The 20,819-nt window shown below is 51.6% G+C and overlaps 1 protein-coding gene across 1 annotated transcript in view; it reads right to left on the reverse strand.

Annotated features, from left to right (window-relative positions):
- Positions 1–7,107: 7,107 nt before the first annotated feature.
- The window catches only part of DENND2A (DENN domain containing 2A), a gene marked incomplete at both ends in the record, with an annotated part of 35,129 nt that continues 21,417 nt past the window's right edge, over positions 7,108–20,819 (reverse strand). Inside the window, 7 exons of the mRNA XM_082014391.1 lie at positions 7,108–7,139; positions 8,059–8,145; positions 9,265–9,504; positions 10,106–10,223; positions 11,623–11,664; positions 12,481–12,658; positions 20,401–20,549. Coding sequence (XP_081870517.1) covers positions 7,108–7,139; positions 8,059–8,145; positions 9,265–9,504; positions 10,106–10,223; positions 11,623–11,664; positions 12,481–12,658; positions 20,401–20,549 — 846 coding nt within the window. The remainder of the gene's footprint in view (positions 7,140–8,058; positions 8,146–9,264; positions 9,505–10,105; positions 10,224–11,622; positions 11,665–12,480; positions 12,659–20,400; positions 20,550–20,819) is intronic.

Here is a 20,819-nt window from a genome sequence, read left to right on the forward strand (position 1 = left end):
TTTGGTGGATGAGACAGGACGCAGTGGAAAAAGCCTCTGTGGGTGACCCTCCTTGCTAGTAAGTGGGGCCGGGGGGAAAGGGATAGTCCGGGTGCTCAGGACTGTGACTACAGCCTTTTGGCCAAGGGGGTGCTGACGGGGAGGTCATGCCGTGGTGGAGGGTGCCATCCCTTCTCCATCCATGAGTGATGCCAAATACGGACAAGCATGAGGGAGCGAGGGCAGCTCCCGCGGAAGCAATGAGGAAGAGTCACCTCCTCTCCCCCCGCACGCGTCGCACACAGGATGCAACTGCGGGTGCCAGCAGTTGGGTGAAATTAAAACTAATTTCCAGCCGAGTTGAGTCCTGGTGCTGGCTGGTTTTTTATCCTGATTGATAATAAAGCCTAGAGCACAGACTGTTTCATACAGAGGCTACCCATCGGTGAGGACGCTTGCCTGAGGAGCAGATCACTGGTGTCTGACACGGCACAAAAGCTGACCAAAGCTTGGTCAGGGCAGCTCTAGCACAACTCTCCCAGGTGGGCTCTGCTGTTTAATCGGAAGAAGTGAGCTCCCACTGCACTGTGTGGAGACATTTCCTCAACCCAGACCACTTTCGCCAGGCTCGTAGCAATTCCTGACCTCTGAGCCTGCCGCCTTTCCATCAGATTTGGCTAAAACTGAGCGAGGAGCTGAGAAGGCACAAGGGATGGGCTGGAGAACTGACAAAGCTGTGTCACATCAGCGCTGCCTCCTTAGGCAACCAAAGTGAAACTGTAACAGCTGCCTTTTCAGAGATTGAAGGGGCTCATTTTGGTTGTATACATCCCCTCTCCCCCTGCCACGCACAAACATTGACCAGCAGCCCCCCCCTTTACTAAGACCTTGCTTGCAAAGTGTGGTTTGGCTAAAAGACTCCGCACTTGGAAGCAGGAGAGGCCACGCACCCACGCGCAGGCATGCGCGTGCCCGTCACTAAGCAGGGACGGGGTGGCCGCGGCAGGAGGGTACTGGGGTGTTTGGGAGCGCAAAGGAGGGGGACGGGGGCCCACGTAAGCAGCCGGGTTCGCTCACAAGCGGGGAGGGGTGACACGGCAGGGGCGGGGGAAGAGGGCTGTGCCCCCAGGGTAGGTCCCTGCGCTATAAAAATGACTTCGGCTGAATCCAGCAGCTGGGAAGGGAGGCAGCTTCCACCTCTGCTCCTGCCTCCAAGAGCCTTGTCTGGGCAGGAGGACCCCTGAGCAAAGCCAGGCCCTGAGGATGAAGGTCCAGGCACTGATGGGTGCCGTGCTTCTCCGGGTGCTGCTCTGCTCAGCCCCGGCACCAGCTGAGGCAATGGGGAGCCGGGCTGGCACCCTGGAGAGGCAACCAGGAGCTGGGGGCCCTGGAAAAGACCCTTGGCCAGCTGGAGATGGAGGAGACAACCTGCCTGGGCAGGGCTCGGAGGACAGCCGCCCCCCAGCCAGCACATGGGAGGCGATGGGAGAGAGCCCCCCTGGCTCTGGGTCCTCCAGCAAGGCCATGGCCAAGACCCCGCCGGGCAGTGGTGAGCCAGACCCCGCCGGCAAGTCCCGGAGGCTCCCACCGCAGCCCTCCCGCAGCAGGAGCCTGGGGCTGAGCCATTACCTGAAGGGCCACGGGAAGTTCAACGGGGACACGGTAAGCACAACCCACAAGGGTTTGCACAGGGGATTTGCAGGGGGACTGGGAGTGAGGGGAGCTGCCAGGCCCCCGCTCCAGGGGTTGGGCAGCTTGGCGAGCCCCTTTGGCTGACCCATCTGCAGGGCATAGAAGGGCTGCGCGTAACAGTGTTATGAGTGCCTAACGAAGAGGATGGGGCCAAAGAAATGGGACCTTCCCTTCACTTTGCAGCTCCGTGGGTTCCTCCAGGGTGGGCGGGATGTCACTGGCCCCCGGTCCTTGCTGTAAGAGGGAGCCAGCAGCAGCTCTGGCAGGTCTGTGCAGCGCAGGGACACCAGAACCAGGCACGACAGCCCCAAAACGCCCCGCCATGCCGTGATGCAGGGAATGGAGAGCATCCTCCCGGCCCAGCCCCATGCCCTGAGCTCCCAGCAGTTTTACCACCCGAACACTTGCAGCTGTTTGGCTACGCAGCCATGCCAGGCAGCCAAGGCTGGAGTTTCGGGAGAGCAGAACTGGAGTGGCACCTCCTCTCCAGGCAGAGGGTTGCTGCACCCACAGTGCGACCCATGGGCTGCTACCGTCTTGCCCTCATGTTGGTGGTATCCGCATGAGTAGCTCAGCCAGCTCTCTAGCTTCAAAACCGGGTCCCCCCTGCACACCTGAGCCCCAGCACCCCGGCGCAGATCCTCGCTGCCCAGCAGTCCCTGTGGCACTGTGGAGACACAAAAAGCAGATAGGACTGAGGGCAGCAGGAGCAGCTGCCGAGCGTGCTGTGTCCCTGCAAACATTGGGTAGAAAAGCCACTTTTTGGGCCATTCCTCATGAGCCAAGTGTGAAGGTGCTGGCCAGAACACAGCCTCACAGCACCGGTCGGCTTGTGGTGCAGACAAGGGTGGTGGGCAGTGACAACCCTAAAACCCGAGCTGGTACCTGGTGAGGCTTCGAGCGGAGCTGACGGCTGCACACGCAGGAGGCGAGCAGGTCAGGAGGCGAGCGCAGGTCTGGGTGCGTGTCCCAAAATGCCATGCCGCCGAGGTGGGCTGGGGGCACCCACCTGTGCTGCACAGGCAGTGGCCCCTCAGCCCTGGGGGCCGGACACTTAATGTGCTTTCTGCCAAAAGCAGTAACGAGCTGCCCCGAAACTGCTTCCTCAGGGTCTGACTTCTCCGGCTCCTTGCATGAAGCTGCTGCTCTATAGCCTGGTGAGCAGCTTGTCCTGCTACTGCAGGTTTTACTGCGTTATTTTACCCTCTTAAATGGAAACGAAACATCCAGCAGCAAATTCTCATCCCAGTATATCATCTAATCTTCTGCAACTTGGCTTTGCTTTCTAACAAGAGCCTCTCCAGCCTGCCTGGCTGGGGGACACGAAGAGACTCTTTTGAGCTCATCTCACCCCTGGGCATTGCACCGTTGCCAGCTCCGGCCAACAGCCCCTGGCAAACATGGTCCCAGGACTGAGCAGTTCATGTCACCCCAAAATGACTGACTAACCAGCTGTGGGGCATGCACACCCCAAAAGGAAACCTGACTTTACCTGGCTGCTCTCAGGCAGCCCAAGCCTGCACAGAAAGCATCTCTTTGAGCCCGTGTAAGGCACAGGCTCCTTGGGGCCGGGGCTCTCAGCAGCATGAGCACAGAGCGATGGCACGGCTGTGACTGGGATGGGGTCCCAGGCAGGGCTGGGCAAGACCGGACGCCGGCACCGCAGCCACCTCTCTTCCTCCCCCTGTAGTACTCCTGCCATGGCATCCAGTCCCGGCCCTGCCAGAAGCCCTCCGACTGCGGCGGCTGCCTGGGGCTCTACACCTGCAAGCTGCCCGCCGGCACCTGCGACCTGAAAGCCGTCTCCAGGCAGAGAGGTAGGCTGCAAGCCCCCCGGCTGCTGGCACCCAGGAGCCCCACGTGTGGCTCGCTGCAAGCACAGCCCTTCGGCTACGCCCCTGCAAACCCAAATCAGACCTACCCTGTGCAGGGCAGCGCCTCGTCCCCTAAATTCAGCTGCACAGGGCTCCCTGTCTGTCCTGCCAGCACTGGCCACCGTCAATGATAAACGAAGGGCTGCACGGTGAGCGGGACATTCTAGTAGGTATCTGCAAGAGCTGGGATTTGCCCGGTGCCCTGAGCCCTCACAGGACACCAACAGCCCGTGGGGGGAAGCCAAGGAGGGCAACGGGGCTCAGGGTTTAGCTGGGGGCTTGGGAGTCAACAAGCGTGACTCTCCTGGGCACCACTGGCTCCCAGCCCCGTGGAGCTGCTCACACTGGTGTGCACAAGCTGCTTAATTAACCAGGGACCATCAGGGAGCAGAGATGGCAGCTTTCAATATCTAACCGCGCAGAGCGCGTGTCCCAGTTCTCCAGTGCCACTGGGTATACCCGTACTGCCCCCAGACCGGCCGCTTGCCTGAGCGAATTGCTCTTACACCCACATACACACAGTCACGGAGGAGAAACTCATCCAAGGCTACTGAACACACAGTCACCAGCTGTGGTGTGGGAAACCCTTGTTTGTGGGACATACAGTAGGCAAGTATAATGTTCTGGGTATGTATAGCGTGTGTGTATATGTCTGTAGTATATAGGGCGTACCCAGTATACATGCTCTGTTCACAGTCTTCTCTGGGCATCTGCGGTTGGCAGCCTCCACGGGAGGGGACATGGATGCGTGGTCAGACCCAGCACAGACAGCCTTACGGCTTTTTTTCGCAGGTGGGTTCCTCCAAAGCATCCAGAGCCCTGAGGGGCGCAGGGTCCTGCTCACCCCAGAGCAACGCGGCTCGACATGAAGCTGGAGAGGCTTTCCTGCAGCCGGAGACCAACGCTCTCTGTCCGAGTTTCATTTTAAATCCTTAATGACACAGCTGTAAATGCTTCTTTCACTGCGCTTCTCATGACATCCCCTTGGATTTTGTACACTATGTAGGCTTGATTCCCGCTTTCCCCAGAGCCACCAACAAAAGCACTGAGTGGCCACAGAGGCCCGTGCTGGCAGAGCCCACTTTGAGTCCCAAAATGAGATAAACGGGGCTATTTCACCACCTGTTTCAATTTGAGTTAGTAGGATGGTGCAGTAACAGCGGCCAGTATCTCAGCATGCTCACATGCAAGTTCAAGCCAAGGAAGGCGAAGTCCCAGGCTGTTGGGAACGTCACATGAGAAGGAGAACGCAGAGCCCCTGGGCACAGGCTTGGCAGTACGGAACCACGTAGGACACCTGCTTCTGGAGGCCTGAGCTGAGCCACAAGGTCAGCTTCGTTTAGCACCCCACAGAGCTTTGCAGGCATCCTGGCCAGCTTTGCAAAACCCCATTTTGCTACCATTAAAAAGGAAAACACTTTTTAAAAAGAGCACCAAAACATGGCATTTGATTCACCTTGAACTCCACCGCAGTTTCCTTTGGCAGGCCACCACTGCCTCCTGTGACAGACCAGGCTTTACGTAGTGCCAATTTTGCTGAGCACCCCCGAGGGGCAGCCCCCCACATTCCCACCTGGCCACCTCTGTGTGAGTCTGACCCCAAGGTGGGGGAGATAAATGCTGCTGACTTCTCTGTCCCCCTCTACTGCTGCTTCAGCTGTCCACGCCAATGAGTTGGGGAGCACAGAGATACGGGTGCTGCCCGCCTGCCCGGCATGGCACTACTGCTGTCCTGCATTTATGGTGCTCGTCACAGAAACACAGAGGGGTTGAGGTGGGAAGTGACCTCTGGAGGTCATCTGGGCCAAGCCCCTGCTCAAGCAGGGCCACCTAGAGGCACTTGCCCAGCTTATCTGGCCCCCAGGTAGCGGCACGTGTCACAGACATAACAAGCCCCGTTATGCTGGGAGCCAGTGAAGCACCATCTCTCCAAGCACTCAGCCCTCCACCCACCCGTCCCTGCCACCACCCATCACAGCCCGTATCCTCCGCCCTTCAACACAGCACAGGAAGAGGCTGCTGCTGTGGGGAACTTTGGAAACGCAGACTTCAGAAGATTCACAGAGCAGCACCGCGCCCACGGTTCCCTCTCCGTTACCGAGTGGAGGTGAGCTCCTCTGAACCCGGCTGCTGGTCAACAAGGCCCTCTCGCCTGGGAAAGCCCATCGACCACAGCAGCACCCGCACCACTTTCAAAACCTCGGGCAGCCCTGTGTAGCCCAGCGTAGCACGGCTGCCCACAGCAAAGGTACCTGCACGCAGCTCTCACCCTGCAACCCCCACAAGAGCTGGGGCCATGGCAGAGCTACCCTTTGGCTTCTGCTCTGAAGAGCAGAGGAGAACCAAGGGTGGTCCAGCTGCTCATGACTCTGCCCTCACAAACAGTGCAAGGGAAACAGCTTTTGCACCAGTTAGAAAGAGCCCTCACCCCCCTCAACCTCCACACACCTCCCCTGTCACCACCTCACCTTTCCTCCTTACCAAAACAGACAGAGGAGAGGGGAACAGGAGCGGGGCAACGGCAGGTCATCCTCAGCCAGGAGCTTAGAAGGAGACAGCAGGCACGCTCCCCTTGCCTGCTTCCTACCGCGCTCCCTGGCAGCAACACTCGAGACCGGAGAGGAGAGCCTGTCCCCCCTTTGGGAAGCAGGTCTCCCAGGCAAGACCCACAGGTGAGCTCCAGTTTGGGCTCCCCCTGCAAGCAGCCAGGCAAGGGAACGAGTCCACCTAGGCTGCGAGGCTCACGGGGAAGCTGCAGGCTTGGCCAAGTTGAAGGCTCAGCTGCTAGCTGTCCTGCATGCTCAGAGCCAGGTGGGCCGGTGAGCAGACACAGCTTGTCCCCCTCCCCAAAACACCGAGGGTCCACACGCCTTTTACACCACTCGCTTTTAATTACACTGTGTAAGGAAAGGCCTTTCCTCATGCCAGGACTCCCTGGCACAGCCACCCAAGGAGCTGGCTGGCCCATCAAGTCCTCAGTAGGTTTAGTGGTTCCTCCTCACCCCTCTCCCTTGCTTGGAAGCTCCTCCTGGTCAGTCCACATCATCCCTGCAGCCCTCAGCGTCCTTGCTTTGCAGAGACCTATTTCCATACATTTCTGTTCCTCCCCTCCTCCATGCCTGAGCTTTGCCTGCTCAGTGCCATGGGAATCCCGCTTTGGCCTCCTAGAGCACCAGGCAGAGAGAAGATGCAGGGCAAGAGTCATTGGTTAATAATTTTTCTAGGTTCAATATAAATAGAAAAATATAACAAAACAAAGAATTGACTAGCTAAGAGATCCAATCTGCTGGGATGCCTGCAACGTGCTAGTGCAGAGTTCAGAGAGTGCTTGGTCCAGTGCATGGTACTGTAGATATCCAGAAACCTGTCCCAGCAGCCCCACAGCCATCAAATCTTCCTGTGGCACCACATGTCTGTGTAAGCGCGTCCTGGCTGCGGTCAGCTCGCCCAAGGGTGTTGGCTTCTGGGAGCAGGCCAAATGGGAACGGTTAATCATAGTCTGATTTATTGCTGTTAAATGGTAAAGCCATTCTCTTCTGTGGAATGAGGATGTGCTTCGCTCTTACTTTTTGTGGAGGAATTTCATTTTGCTACCTGGAGAGATGGAGAAAGGAAATGGACTTACCACAATGACAGGCAAAACAAGTGTCATTCCTCACCACCACCGGCTGAGCAAGCCTATGCAGAGAATTGCCCTGCTGCCAGCCCTGGCTCCTTGCCCACAGCCACCTGCCCTGCAAAGCTCAAGCAGGTGCCTGCAGAGCAGGTCATAGCTCTGCCCACCCCCTGGGAGCAGCGCTGCAGACTGGGACCCTGCAAGCCCCCAAGCACATGTTCCAGAGCCCATTTGCCCAGTGGTCCTGGAAGGTGAACGTATTACTAAGCTCACCTGGCCAGAACATGTGTGGGTAAGATGCAGAGCACATCAGCCCCACAGATACTGCTGCTCTTAAATGGCCAAGAAAAAACAAGAAGGCCAGCTATGTGATCTGAACAGATGATCAAACTCTCTTATCCATGATGTCCAATGACTTATCAAGGACTTCTAACCTCAGTCTGGAGCTCTCATCTAGCCCCACTTAAGAGTGGAAAATGGATTCAGCCTTGGGATACTCCCAAGCAATTCCCACCGCTGATCACTAAGGACAAACCTGAAGGCCATGGAGGCTATATCACTCCACCCATCAGGAGGTGCATCCACCACTCCTGAGTCACTTGTTGCTCCGTTGCTTCCTCAGACCCACCCGTATCCTTTGGAAGACACAGACGTAGTTCATTGCCCAAACTTGGGTTCCCCACCAGCCTCCAGACAAGTGGCAGACCAGGGGGCACAGCCAACGGCATGCCATGGCAGGCCATACACGGCCAGGCACTGATCACTCAAGGATCAGAGCACTGCTCTGCAGGATGCCACACACAGCCACTAGCAGAGTCCTGCCACCCTTCAGTAGCTTCTCTGCTGCCAAACCCAAAAGCAACAAGAACCCCAAGCCTCGGTTTGCTGATCCCTTACCCAGGCCTTTCAGGAACCTATTGACTCCACTCTGCTCCCCACTGGGAAGTGTTTCCAGGTACTCCTGAGCCCGTACCTCAAACAGACCTGCAGAAAGAAAGAAGTCAACAACTTCTATTTTGCTTCACTAAAATAAAAGTAAGAACATCCATTTGAAATCATACTGTCCTGGCTTACCAATAAGCTGTTGCACATGAGAGGGAACAACTGATCCCATCTCCTCCACCAGGTGAGCCTAGATCTGGGACAGGAGCTTTGGATTGTGTCTGTAGGACTTTCAGCAAAGAAGCCCTGCTACCACTTCCTCCCTCACCACTGCAAGGCTGACTGAGCTTTTGAACCTCACACAGGGAAAGACAAAACCTCTGTTCATTATGCTACGAACACAGCTAAGTCCAGAAAGTGAGATCATCTGGGGAAGCATCATGCAGGATTTACCATGCTGCAAAACCTCTTTTACTCAGCCACCTATTCAAGTGTCCACCGCTCATCAGCGCTTGGGAGGAAACTGCTAAACCAGGACTGAGCAGCAGCAGGGATGTTAGACTTCAGCTGCCAGTAGAGCCCTCAGGACTCTGTGGGATAACAGGAGTGAAACAACAGGAGCAGCTCTGGGAAGGACACGAGCATCCATATTTTCCACTAGTCAAAACAGCCATAACCGATCCAGCCGGTTCCTCCTCCAGACATGGGAAGGGGACATGAGGGACTGGAAGAATAAATGTTGTTCCAGCAGTGTACCCCTTCTGTGATGGTCCCGATGGGAATTCAACATGGAACAGAGAGGCACACACATGAAGGATACTGCTTATGTCCCTTACTGCAGCGGTGAAGGGTGCCTGTAACCCCAATCTCATCGAGAAACTACCAGATCATGCACAAAAAGCTGCTGCTCTCCAGTGGCTGGTTCCCATGCACTGTGCAAAAACTATGTCTCACCACGCTCCTGTGAGGTGATGTGCCCCTTTGGGAAGATAAGGAAACAGAGACAAAAAATCCCCAAGTGACTTCTTGAAGGCCACACAGGGGCATCAGAAAAAGCCATCAGCCTGCACTAGCGCTTCCCTACCTCCTCCCCTCCTGGTGTCCCTGCACCGACACTGCAGCCTCCAGCCACGGTGCTGGGGATGGAGCTGGCAGCTGGTGAGCATCTCCCAGCTCTTGTGGGAGCAACAGCGGAGCTTCCATGACTGCAGAGCCCCTCACCTCTGACCCCCTGCTTCCGCAGCTCCCGCTCCTGAATGAAGCCCCCAAACATCTGCGTTTCCATGAAGACCTCCAGGAAGCGTCGGAGGCTCTTGGACGAGACAGACTTGCGGAAAGCCTCACGCTGCAGGGTCCGCTCCTCTCGCTCGGTGGGGGTCAGGAAGAGGGAATAGTGGCCCACGATCTCCACAAAGAAACGGACAAAGGCCTCAGACACCACCTCATTCAAAGGGCTGGTCTCTAAGGAGAAAAGAAAGAGAGAGCGGTGAGGACAGTGCTGTAAGGATGTGGTAGGAAAAGCCCTGGGCACGAACTCCCTGGCTTTTTCAGGATCTAGCCTGAGCAGAAAAAGCTGATCAAGAGAGACAGCATCCTAGGAAGTGCTGCCATGGAAGAGGACCGGGTTGCTACTTTGAAAGCCACCAAGCTTTGTCTTGGCTCCCCTGCAACCAGGAGATGCCCATAGTGCCCTGCAAAGAGCTGTCTCAGCCCAGTCACCTGTGAGCCGCATGGCTGCCTCTGAGACCACAACTCTGCAGGTGGGCTGTCCCCCGGAAGAGCCTGCATCATTCACATGGTCAGAAGAGGAATGCAGGTGTTCTCTGGAGCCATAATGGAAGGACAGACAGAGACAGGAAGGGGTAAATACTTTTTCTCTTCACACAAAGACAATTGTCCCCGCTGCAATGGAGTATTTAACACAGCTTCAACCAAAATCCTAATCTACCTCCAATTTCTGTGGTGTTAAATTCAATACAAGCCTAGCTCTCCCCTAAGAAGTGACAGAAGAAAGAGGCGCAGGAAGAGATGTGGTTTTAAGCTGAAAGGCACTGTGCTTTACCCTGCTTGCCATTGACAAGGCCCTCCTCCTTGTCGCTCGCCAGCTCATTCCTCTGCTCCAAAATGTGCTCTAGGGCAGCCTGCAGCTTGCGGGGCAGGATGGAGTCCTCATCTTCCATCTGCAAAACAGAGCCACCTCCTCAGGGTGGGGACATGGCCAGACCCTGCCCTTCTCCTCACCAGCTCCTATCCCATCCCCAGCACAGCAGGGGGAGCACTAAAAATGAACTGTGAGGAGAAGAGGGAGAACTTGTAATACACTTGGCATGTTCCCAGCACCTCCCAATGTAGGACTATCAAGTCTGACAAGACATCAAGCATGACAAGAAAGAGAAAGGGGGTATCTCGTCCCAAATATTCTCCTGTTCTGTAAGAATTTCAAGTGTTTAACCAGAGAGGCTACCGGGCAGTGCTCATCCATGGCCACAGCATCTGCCTGTGAGCGCTCACACCACCACAAAGGACGTAGCTGAACAATGCTGGCGTGCAGCCAGGCAAGCACAGCCCCCTGCTCGGCTCTGCTCTGTCACCGATCATGTTACAGAGGCGTAGAGTTCCCATAGAGCAACGGAGCCAAGGAACTACCAGTGACTGTGTGTGAGCTCCTACCAGCCCTAAGACAGCATGATTTAGCTTTAACCTCCAAAAGAGAAGTGCAAGGTAAAGCATTTCCCTGTAGCTAAGGCAGCTAGCAAGTGAGAATTGCACCAAAGGAGTGGCCTTCATCCACACGCTACTCCCTGCAGCAGGAGGTGTGCTCGTCATCCTACCCATGTCCTACCCATGGGACCTGAGGCACGGCAGAGGCCGATGAAGCCAGCACTGCTCAGCGATCTGCTGAAGAGCTTGGGGGCAAAACTAGTTTCCCGGGCCAGGAGCAGGTTCGCTCATCTATCCTCTCCCCTTCAATATCCTGCTCCTCTCCACAACAAAGGGAAGTAAAAATCAGCAGGCAATCTTGTCTGCAGAGCAACATACAGGCTCCCATGTACCAGCTCCCTTACTTGTGACCCATCCAGTGCAAGGAGTGAGGAATCACAAGCTCCTTGGGCAGGAAGGGATTTGAAGAAATCGTCAAGGCCCGCTTCCCCACTCAGGGACGGGTATGTGATAGGAGATGGACTGACAGACACAGGCTGGAAGAGCCCATGATGCTCCCCAGCAGAGAGTGCTGAGCCAAGGCTTTCCAGCTCTGCCCTCAGCTTTACACTGTGCCTGTGGGCACTTAAGGACCCACAGTGCTCAAATGCCACTGTTTCCCCTCCTTAAAAAAAACAGAGAGAGAGAGAGAGAGGGAGATACTGCACAATGATTCGGTCCTCAACAGCTGTGGTTTGGGATGCTGATTTTACATACGTACACAGCAACCCCTATAATGCTGCCAACCACAAATCCTGCCTCAGTTTGCATGAGGAGTAAGCAATCCAGCCAGCCAGGCAGGTCAGCAAACATAGATGGAGGTAAGGTGTAGTGGAAGAAGGGGATAGAAGATGAAGGATATGAAATAGCTCTGCTCACCTGTCTCAGAAACCGGTTATTTACAAGGTCAACAACGAGGACCTAAGAATAAGAGAGCAAGAATAAAAGGGGATGTCATTAGTTCCATCATCAGAGTTTATCTTAATCTGTAACTGCTCTGGAGGAAACGCTTTGTCCCTGCCCCTGCTCCTCCTACTCACCAGCACAGCTGGAGCAGGCACTCAAGCGTAAGCCAAGAGCGGAGCTCTTGTTGCGGTTTTCTAACGACGTCGCCGCAAACCACAGAACAGCTTGGACAGCAGGAGGCTGTGCTCCAAGCCCAGCCTACTGCTCCTCACCACCATGTCTGGGTCAGAGCTCTGTCTTTTCTCCCCATGTGCTGCACTGCTGTCCCCTGGGTGGGCAGGGAGGGAAATACCTCCCCAACCACATTCAGCCTTGCTGTGTTCACCCTTGTGCACCATGAATCCAGTTCTTAATTATTTATCCCTTTCATTAGGCACCTGTGGTAACTAGGTGAGCAGGTATCCTGGCCAACTTGTAGCAATCGCACTTCAAGCCTGGCAGACTTTGCGCTTAGCCCCTAGACAGCGCTATGCAGAAACCAACAGAAACTTCAATAAAATCACCTTCTGCCCGCAGCAGCCCCCACGGTGGGAGATCCCAGCCCCTTCTTCCCAAGCTGTGGACAAGGCAGAGCACAGACCTCTGCCTTCCCAGGCGATGTTTGCTTCCTCCCTCACCCCATGCTGGCAGGAGCCAGAGGACGAGACCTCTGCTCCTTCACACCACCGGCTGCCAAGGCAGACTCTCAAGCACAGCCTTTCTGGGACAGAAGACAATGCAGCCCGCTGGAAGCAACTGAAAGCAAGGCCGCGGTGCGGGTGCATGGCTCACCTCCTCCACTGGCAGCTCCTTCAGGCGGGGCAGGGAGCTGGAGAGCAGGCCGATGAGGAAGGGGGTGGGCGAGCACACAATGTCGATCATAGAAGGCGGCAGCACGGGGATGTAAGTGTGCTGCCAGGTGAAAGGGTACAGGAGGGCCACTGTGGCATGGCAACACTTGGAGAGAGTGCTGGAAGATGAAACACAACCTGGTCAGTCAGGAGATGAGTAGTGCTTCCTAGAAATCAGGGCTCTTTCAGATGTTCCCTGACTGATCTCTGTAATTACTAGGGGCTTTCCCAAATTTCTGACCCCATTTTTCAGTCTTGGGAGCAATGACTCGAGACAGGAGCCCAGGTTATCAGAGATGATCCTGGCCCATGCACACGTGACAAGAGTTGGGTCCCACTGAATCCAGGATCTGCTCTTTTAGTGCCCTGATGGGAAATACTACATAGACATAAGGACGGGCAGCAGCTTGGAAGACATTAGAGAAATGAGTTTATTCTCTCACAGCATGCCTCTGCGGCTGTTCCCATGGGAAAGCCACAGGTCTGAATGCACAGGGGCTATACTGTCCAGCACAGACAGCACGCAGCCGTGGGGTGCAGAAGACAGCTCCACCGCTACAGCAGCTATCTGTTGGGCTGCGCTGTAGCCCACTCACCTGCTGGCCATACTCTTGGCCTCATCAGCACAGCTGGATGGCCTGCTTGGAACCCCTGGCAAAGCCCCAGGCACAACCTGCAGCCACAAGGTCCCCAGGTGTTCCTGCAAGTCATTCCAGCCATGGTCCACCCTTGCACCTTGGCTTGCTACCTGTGCAGCATACATGCTTTGCCTTTGGGCAACCCTTAGCAGGAGTAATCGCATGCCAATGGCACACTTTTCTATCAGTCCCAATCATATCAATAGCTCCTGTATATAATCCTGTATGTAACTTCATTTTGTTTTACTGGCATCCAGATCTCGAAAGGCTGGAGGAGGGGAGGGAGGCTGGTGTGGCCGGGAGGAGTCACATCACCAAGGAAGGGTGCGCAGCTGTCTCCTGTTAAAACTCCACAGGGGAACTTACACTCAGCAGCCCGGATCTGGCAGTTTATTGCTGACTTGAGAGGGAAGGGTTTGATGGGTGTGGACTCAAGCTCCCTCTGAAAAGCGAAGCCTGCTTTCCTCCCACCTCCAGCTCCAGCTCAGGCTGGTGACTTTGAATCCCTGTGCTGACACACGCCAAGCAGAGTGGGGTGGCTGGGCTACAACTGGCTGGCTTTCATCAGGTAAATTCAGTTTAGCAGAACACAGTTATGGTTGCTGGGACATCAGCATGGCTGTATGAAGAAATCAGGCAGTAAACATTGTTAAACACATGACACTTTTTGAAGATAAGTAAATCCCAAGGGACAGGCTAGAATTTGCTTAACAGGAGAATTTTATCTCGGACTGTCACAGGTAGGGAATGGGCACTTGGGAGGAACGCCTGGGATGCGTGCGCTGACAAAGCCTCTTCACAAGATGGGAGAAGTTTGCTCTCCTTGCACTCCCAGAGGCTTGTCTTTTCTATAAAAACAGAGGAGGACTCCTCAAAGGCTGTGTCAGAGTGGTAGCTGTAAGCCTTTAGATGGGAAAAAAACTCTCAGTTCCACATCCTTGTTTAAAAAGGTCTTAGAGTATCCACACCCCTTTTCTGCATTCATTCCTGTTGTGCCTGCCCTCATCAGCAAGCCCATGTCTTGCTGTGTCTACCACACGTGCAAGTAGATAATGAAGTTGAGAGAAACAAAATGAAAATATGAAAAGACACAGAACTAGTAAGAAAGAGGAACATTTACAAAAAAAATAAAAAAGACACCCCAAAAAATGTGGGAACAGTATCAGAGTAGATTATTTCACTTATATCTTTCATACAAGCTAATCTTGAAAGGAACTGGAACAAAAGTGAATGTACCATCTTAGAAGTGCACTCCAAGTTACTGAGATCCTTGAAAAACTGTCTCCTTCAAGGTGGTGTTACTTGTACACCCATACATTTCAGGCCATGTTAGCAGATGCAAAGGCAGGGCCTTCTCTTCACCTCCATTACTGTAGAGCGTATTTTCTGCTCCTCAGTTTCTGATGGATAATACCCCCAGTAATAACACCCGCAGCAGCATGATGAAAACTGAAAGAACTCTTCTTTTCATCACTTGTGTGCAGCACGCTGGCATTACACTTAGACCACCACTACTGGACTTTGTCTTCTTTGAGGAGAGGTTGAAGGTGAAAGTGTTTGAAGTTTCACCTTTGTCACAAATCCTTGATCTTGAAGGCACATCCAACCTCCTGCCTAAAAGTGGGAACTGACTTTCTAGAAAGCACTTGAAAACGAAGGGAAAGGATCTCTGTGATTCCAGGTAGCTCCACAGAGGAACACTGAGCAGCTGAAGTACATGGTTATTTATGGCACGGCGAGATATTACGGCATGCTGTCTCCTACTATATTTATGGTGGCTTGTTCTTCCCTCAACCCTGCTCTCAAGTCCCAACGAGTACACATGGTACGTGAGAGATTAAGTGGGAGGAAAGATGGCTGAGGTCCAGTTAGTGGAAGTCACAGACAGAGCTGTGAAAGTCTAAAATTGTATGCAGGACACAGTGGGAAGTAAAAAAGAAAGCTTCCCCTTCCACCTTTCCATTTCTGAATGCCCGTCCACCTCCAGGATAAATCTTAGTGATTTTGGCTCTGAAACATTTCTCACTGTGGAAGACATTGTCAGGGAACAATACTGACAGGGCTGAGGTCTCTGAGCCTCCTTTGAAGACAGAGCAGTTCAGAGTTGGACACAGAGGAGGTAACACTGAGGTGTCTCTTCTGCGTGTGATTCAGTCAGACTTGCTCTGCAGATAGTCTTAGGGAGCTGCAATTTGGCAGGAGCCCAGCAGAAACTCAGTCTTTTGGAATGACTCAAGCCCAAGCCCCATCCTTCTCTTGCACACAGCACTGAAACAAGCACTAAGGGACTGCCAACACGCACCACGGGTACTGAGCCTTGCAAAAGAATCCAGTATGATAAATTCCTTTCATGCCATCTGTGCAACCGTGGGCTCTTCAGCCAGCAGCAAGGGGGGAAACTGCCCAAACTACACCACAGTCGTAATACCTCTGTGTAGAGGTTGAATATGGCCACAAACAAGCAGCCAATCACTTTGGGTAGCTACAGCCAGAGTCCCTACTGAAATCCTGATATCCCAGGACATATGTGCCATAGCCATGATGACGACTGCTGCCATTGGAGTAATACTGACACAGGGTGCTGTGTTTTGCTTGGAGATGCCATCAGGAATGAAGGGATCTACCCAGTGTGACTGCAGTGCGTTCTACAGAGTGCCGTGCACTACTCTCAGGCCACAGAAGTTCAGTACCAGTTGTTCAAATGGGACAGAGACATGACTTTTTAAGGCTTTTGGTTTCAGCAGTTAATTCTTAAAACACTGCAGGTCTTTCAAGTATACTTTCAAGATCCTAAGCACATTTTCATGGGTTCATTCAGCCTCCTGTAGGGATCATGGCTGAGCTGCACGTCTGATGTCACAGGAGTTTGCAAAAGAGACTGAATGAGATATCACTAGTGTAGAGGCTAAAAAGCATCAATGTACACAAAGAACCGTGTCAGATCTCTCCCTAAAGGGCTGATTTGGATATAGACTGACACACAGATCTCTCTGGCTGAGCACTCCCTTGGTCAGAACAATGATTTTGCAGCAATTTGTGACACTTGTTTGCTCAAACAACAGGCCTTCCCACCACACAGCATCCTATGCAAAAACCTATTAAACAGCACCCTATGCAGCTGCTGCTTCTTGGTAGTCACCTGGGACAGAGGCAGCCAATACAGAATGTGCACACAACAGCTGCAACTACATAGAAACTCTTCTTTCTTTCCTGGCAAAACTTGCTCCAAAACTAGCTTGACTTGCTCTAAAAAGACACCGTGAGAACTTGCAACAGCTTCTAAGGAAGGATACTGGCTGTTCAGATTGGTTGCTTTCCTCACACACTTCCAGACTGACTACAAGCTTTCCAGCTTTCCACTCCAAAGGCAAACACATATGCTAAAAAGCCCCCCAAGCTGAATCCCTCTTTGGGTTTTAGGATACCCTCATGATTTCTGAAAAACACTGTTAATCAATCAGCCTTTTGGAGTTTAATGTCAGGAAGCCCTCTGCTCCCTGCACAAACCAAACTGCTGAAAATACGCTGGCATTTGGCAATTTAACGTGGTTTGATTACTTTTTTCTTTTCTTTTTTATAAGCTCTGCTACAGTAGGATTCATTTTACAAGTACCTTCGGATTTCTGACACTGTGTCACATCTGGATTTACTTATGATGGATCACAGATCTGGTTTACAACATTTAACGCGTGCAGGAGCTTCCAAACTTTGCCCCGTGACTTTGCGCAGCGTTGCTGCAAATCCAGCCAGGACGATGACAGGTTCCACCAGCTCTGGGGACCATCACTGCCTCCCACCGATGTGGCAGGTTAGTGCAGGTGAAGAAGCGAGCGTTAAGATGCTCTGAAGAAACAACGCTATTATCTGACATCCAAATTTCATGCTTAGGTTTCTTCTTCTCCCTAACCACAATACAAAAAAAGAGAAATCTGGGAGGCTGGGATTCAGTCCCAGATCAGACTGTTTTTGTAGCACATGGAAAAGGCTTCTTTTTGGTGATTACCTTTTACTGGGGATGACCACATTTAAAGCGTCTAATTCTTTCAGGTCTGGCTTTGATAACAATGACCACTTTGTGTTGTTGACACAGCTGTGGTTTCTGGCAGGGACAGAGGCAATTGCTTGAGTTGGTCAGATCCACAACAGGCTTTTGAGGAGATGTGGAAAACGAGGGCCTTGATTTTAAGCCCGTGTAAAGTTTTCCTGATCTAAAAAGCCCTCTGAATCTAAAACATCTACACCTCAGGCCAGTAAAAACTGCCTAGCAATAGGTACCTTGTGAAATCAGGCCACTTTTATGTGAAAGATGCCTTATAAAATGTTGGTCTTCAGTGACTTGAACTGCGTGCCAGGCAGCATCACTTGGAAACAAAAGCAGCTCTCGTGTTGCAGTGTCTAACCCATGCCACGGCCTCCACCACCCCAGGACTAAAGTTTACAGTGCAGGAGCAAACAAAAGCTAGAGAAGACTACACAGACCAACATAGCTTTAACAAAGTCATTTTCCTGGGTTGCGAGGCAATGTATACATCAGTTTCCATAGCAACAGAGGGACAAAAAGAACCACCCAAAAACTAATAAACCAAATTCTTTCCTTTTCCACTGCCAAGCTTTGGATTGACATGTCTTTAAAAAACACTCAATGTTCATTCTAAAGATGGAAAAGATAATGTATTTCACTTGCTGTACACTTGTTAGATGCATTTTTTGGCTCAGCTTGAAAACACTTCACAGTTCACACGGTATTTGGCAAGAGACCTTTCAGCTTTCTTTTCCCACAGACTGATTTTATAGCAATTAAAAGATGTAAATAAATTGCATACACCATTTCCTCTGTCACTCACACCCAGACTCACCCTTAAACACATGTACAGATAGTTATTGATAGTGCCCACATGAAGAACGGCAGAGATGAATGATAAACGTAATTTATTATGCATCTTTCACCATGTCACCTGCGCTCTTCCCATATGTCCATCTCAGCTGGATTATTTCTAGCATTCCTAACCTCTGAGCAGTTTCCAACAGCTGCTTTTATAATTTTTTTTTTCTTATCTTAAGCTATTGCCAAAAAGTGTTTCTTTTCTTTCCTCTGAAATTGGCATTTTCATCCCTGAAGTAAATGCTACTTAATATTGAGTTCAGTGTGTTCCTGTCCCAGGAAAAGTATCATTTAGACAGAAGATCCTGCATCTACAATACCATCAGCTTTCAAAACATGGAATTTCCACCCACAAGTAGAAGACACTGTTTACCTTATGAAAGGCTCACAAATCCAGTGCACTTAAGTCACTGGACTGGTTTAAAATACAATAGTTTACTTAATTTGGAGGGTTGTTTTCTTTGTTTTCTGTTTTTCAAGCCTTTACAGTCCTTTGGGGTAATTTTCAAGTTTTTTCTCCACAAAAATGAGAGCCAGAGAAACTTCATAGTTTGTTACAGGGAAAGAAAAAGACGCCTGAAATTGCTCAGAGCAAGGTCTTCACAGAAACATCAAATATTAAGTCTTGTAGAGAGCTGGCAAATCTACGGTAAATAGTTGAATCTGAGCCCTGCAGCCTAACAGACCCTGGATCTTTAAAACATGACAATTTTTTTTTTTTAACAGAAGAAAGCTGTTTATGTTATATTTAGAGATTCTAGAAACTATGATTCTGTAGCACTCTCCCATTCTCTTTTACAAGCCTGGGCAGCTGGACTCATTCCTAAGGAGCCTGGATATACTGACAAAAGATACGGGGGAAAAAAAAGCCCACCAAAACTCATGGAAGTGCTTTGAATTAGAGATATTCTGTAACACACACCATGCTCAGAAAACATGGCAGTGTGCTGTCGTATAAAGCCACGACAGGAAAAGATTGATAAATAAAGGTTCATTCTGAAGTGACGCTTTAAAAAAAGTTCCCTACCATTTACTCTTACCAGCCAACCCTCATGTAGAGATTACAACATCATCTGTCCCCTCAACAGATTTTTTCAGAATGTAAAATATGTCCTACAGAGGAGAGAAACCTTTGAAAACAAAGCCTGTCATCATAAATTATCACATAAATCATATAAGCTATGTAGAAATATAGCGTTTGGATGAATTCTCTCCTTTTCAATGCAAGTCAATGTTCTGCATGAAATGTGTCGCTTAAGTATCCAGAATACTAAATATCTGCACACATAATTTATCAGCAATTATAAAGAGGCAAATCTTCCCCTCTCTGACCCAAGGTAGCTGCCAAAAACTGCAAGTAGCCAGTGCTGCCTGGATGCTACAGCTTCTCTCCCTCCAGCCTTCCTATTCCTGTGATGAGACTGCCTGAGCTCTGCCCACAAAGAGCTCTAGATCCCTGCAGGATGAATTTTTCCCTTAGCTTTCCTGTAGAAGGGGCCTCCCCATCCTTTGCCCCAGCGCGCAGTCCCAGAGCTGCAGCCTGCTGGCTGGAAGTTGTGAAAACAGACAGCTTAGGGGCATTGCACGCTCCTGAAACCTGATCGTGCTCCTAAGTGTCATTACTCATCCAGGCAGCTTTTCTTTCCCTAGCCTCATCGAACTCTCCTCCCTGAATCCTCAAGTGCTTCAAGGGCTGGAGAGCTGCCACCACCAGCTGCACAGGATCTTAAAGAAACCTGGGCCCATTTTCATAATTTAGGGAAGCAAACAAAAAAATTAAAAAAGAAAAACCAACAGAAAAAAAACCCCAAACCACCATAAAACCAGAAATTGAGCAGATTCAAAATAGAAGAGGAAAGTCCTATATCTCTATTCCCCCCTTCACTGCATCCTTTACTTTCATCTCCCACAAGAAAAAAAAAGTCTTTAGAAACCAATATTAAAATACAAACTGAAGATTTAAGAAGATTTTGTGACATCAGGGAACAACCCAGAAGGGATGGTGATCTCTGTCCGAGGCTTGATCCTTGGAAACTCCAGCGCAGCTCAGTGGGGAACACTGCAGCATCATGGAGCAAAAGGAGGGGTTTCATTCATTTAGCACCAGCCTCTGCTCTAAAACGACCTGGAGGAAAGGGAATTTGGTTCTCCCTGGGGACGAGAAATTATGGTGCATGGCCCGAGTTCCCCACTCCTGGGAAGTACAGCCCTACTCACATCAGATAAAAAGTTGGAAAAGAGCAGCAAAGATAAAAAGAACAAGGCAGAGAGATCAGTCACTGCAGCCTTCTCAGCTTTCCTTCCTTGGCAGCATTTTGTTTAAGGAAATGCAAGAGGGTACCTGAGCTTGTCTGCGACAAAGATCACCCTCCGTTCCAGAAGCAGGGAGGCGAAGACTCTGCTCAGGTGCCGCACGCTGAGGGATGTGAACAAGGACTCAAAATCAACATGCTCGAGCCTGGAGTCGAGAGGCCGCCGCAGCTCGATGACCTGTTGGAATGAAAACCACCACAGGTCAGCTCTCGCTGTCCACCCATACTGTGGCAAGCACAGACAGCTAACTAGCATTACCGACTGTGCTGGTGAATACTGCACAGCATTAATCCCTCAAACAGTCTTTCCTTGCGTTACCTCCCACAAATCCTTCTTCCAGATGAAGCTGAAGACGATCCAGAGTCCTCTCCAATGGGCACAGCACAAGACCAACCACAAATTTTCCCCACTGGACTGAGGATAGGGAGCTCATCACAAGGACGAAAA

Source organism: Phaethon aethereus (assembly GCF_964289735.1).
Source record: "Phaethon aethereus genome assembly, chromosome: 1".
NCBI lineage: Eukaryota > Metazoa > Chordata > Aves > Phaethontiformes > Phaethontidae > Phaethon > Phaethon aethereus.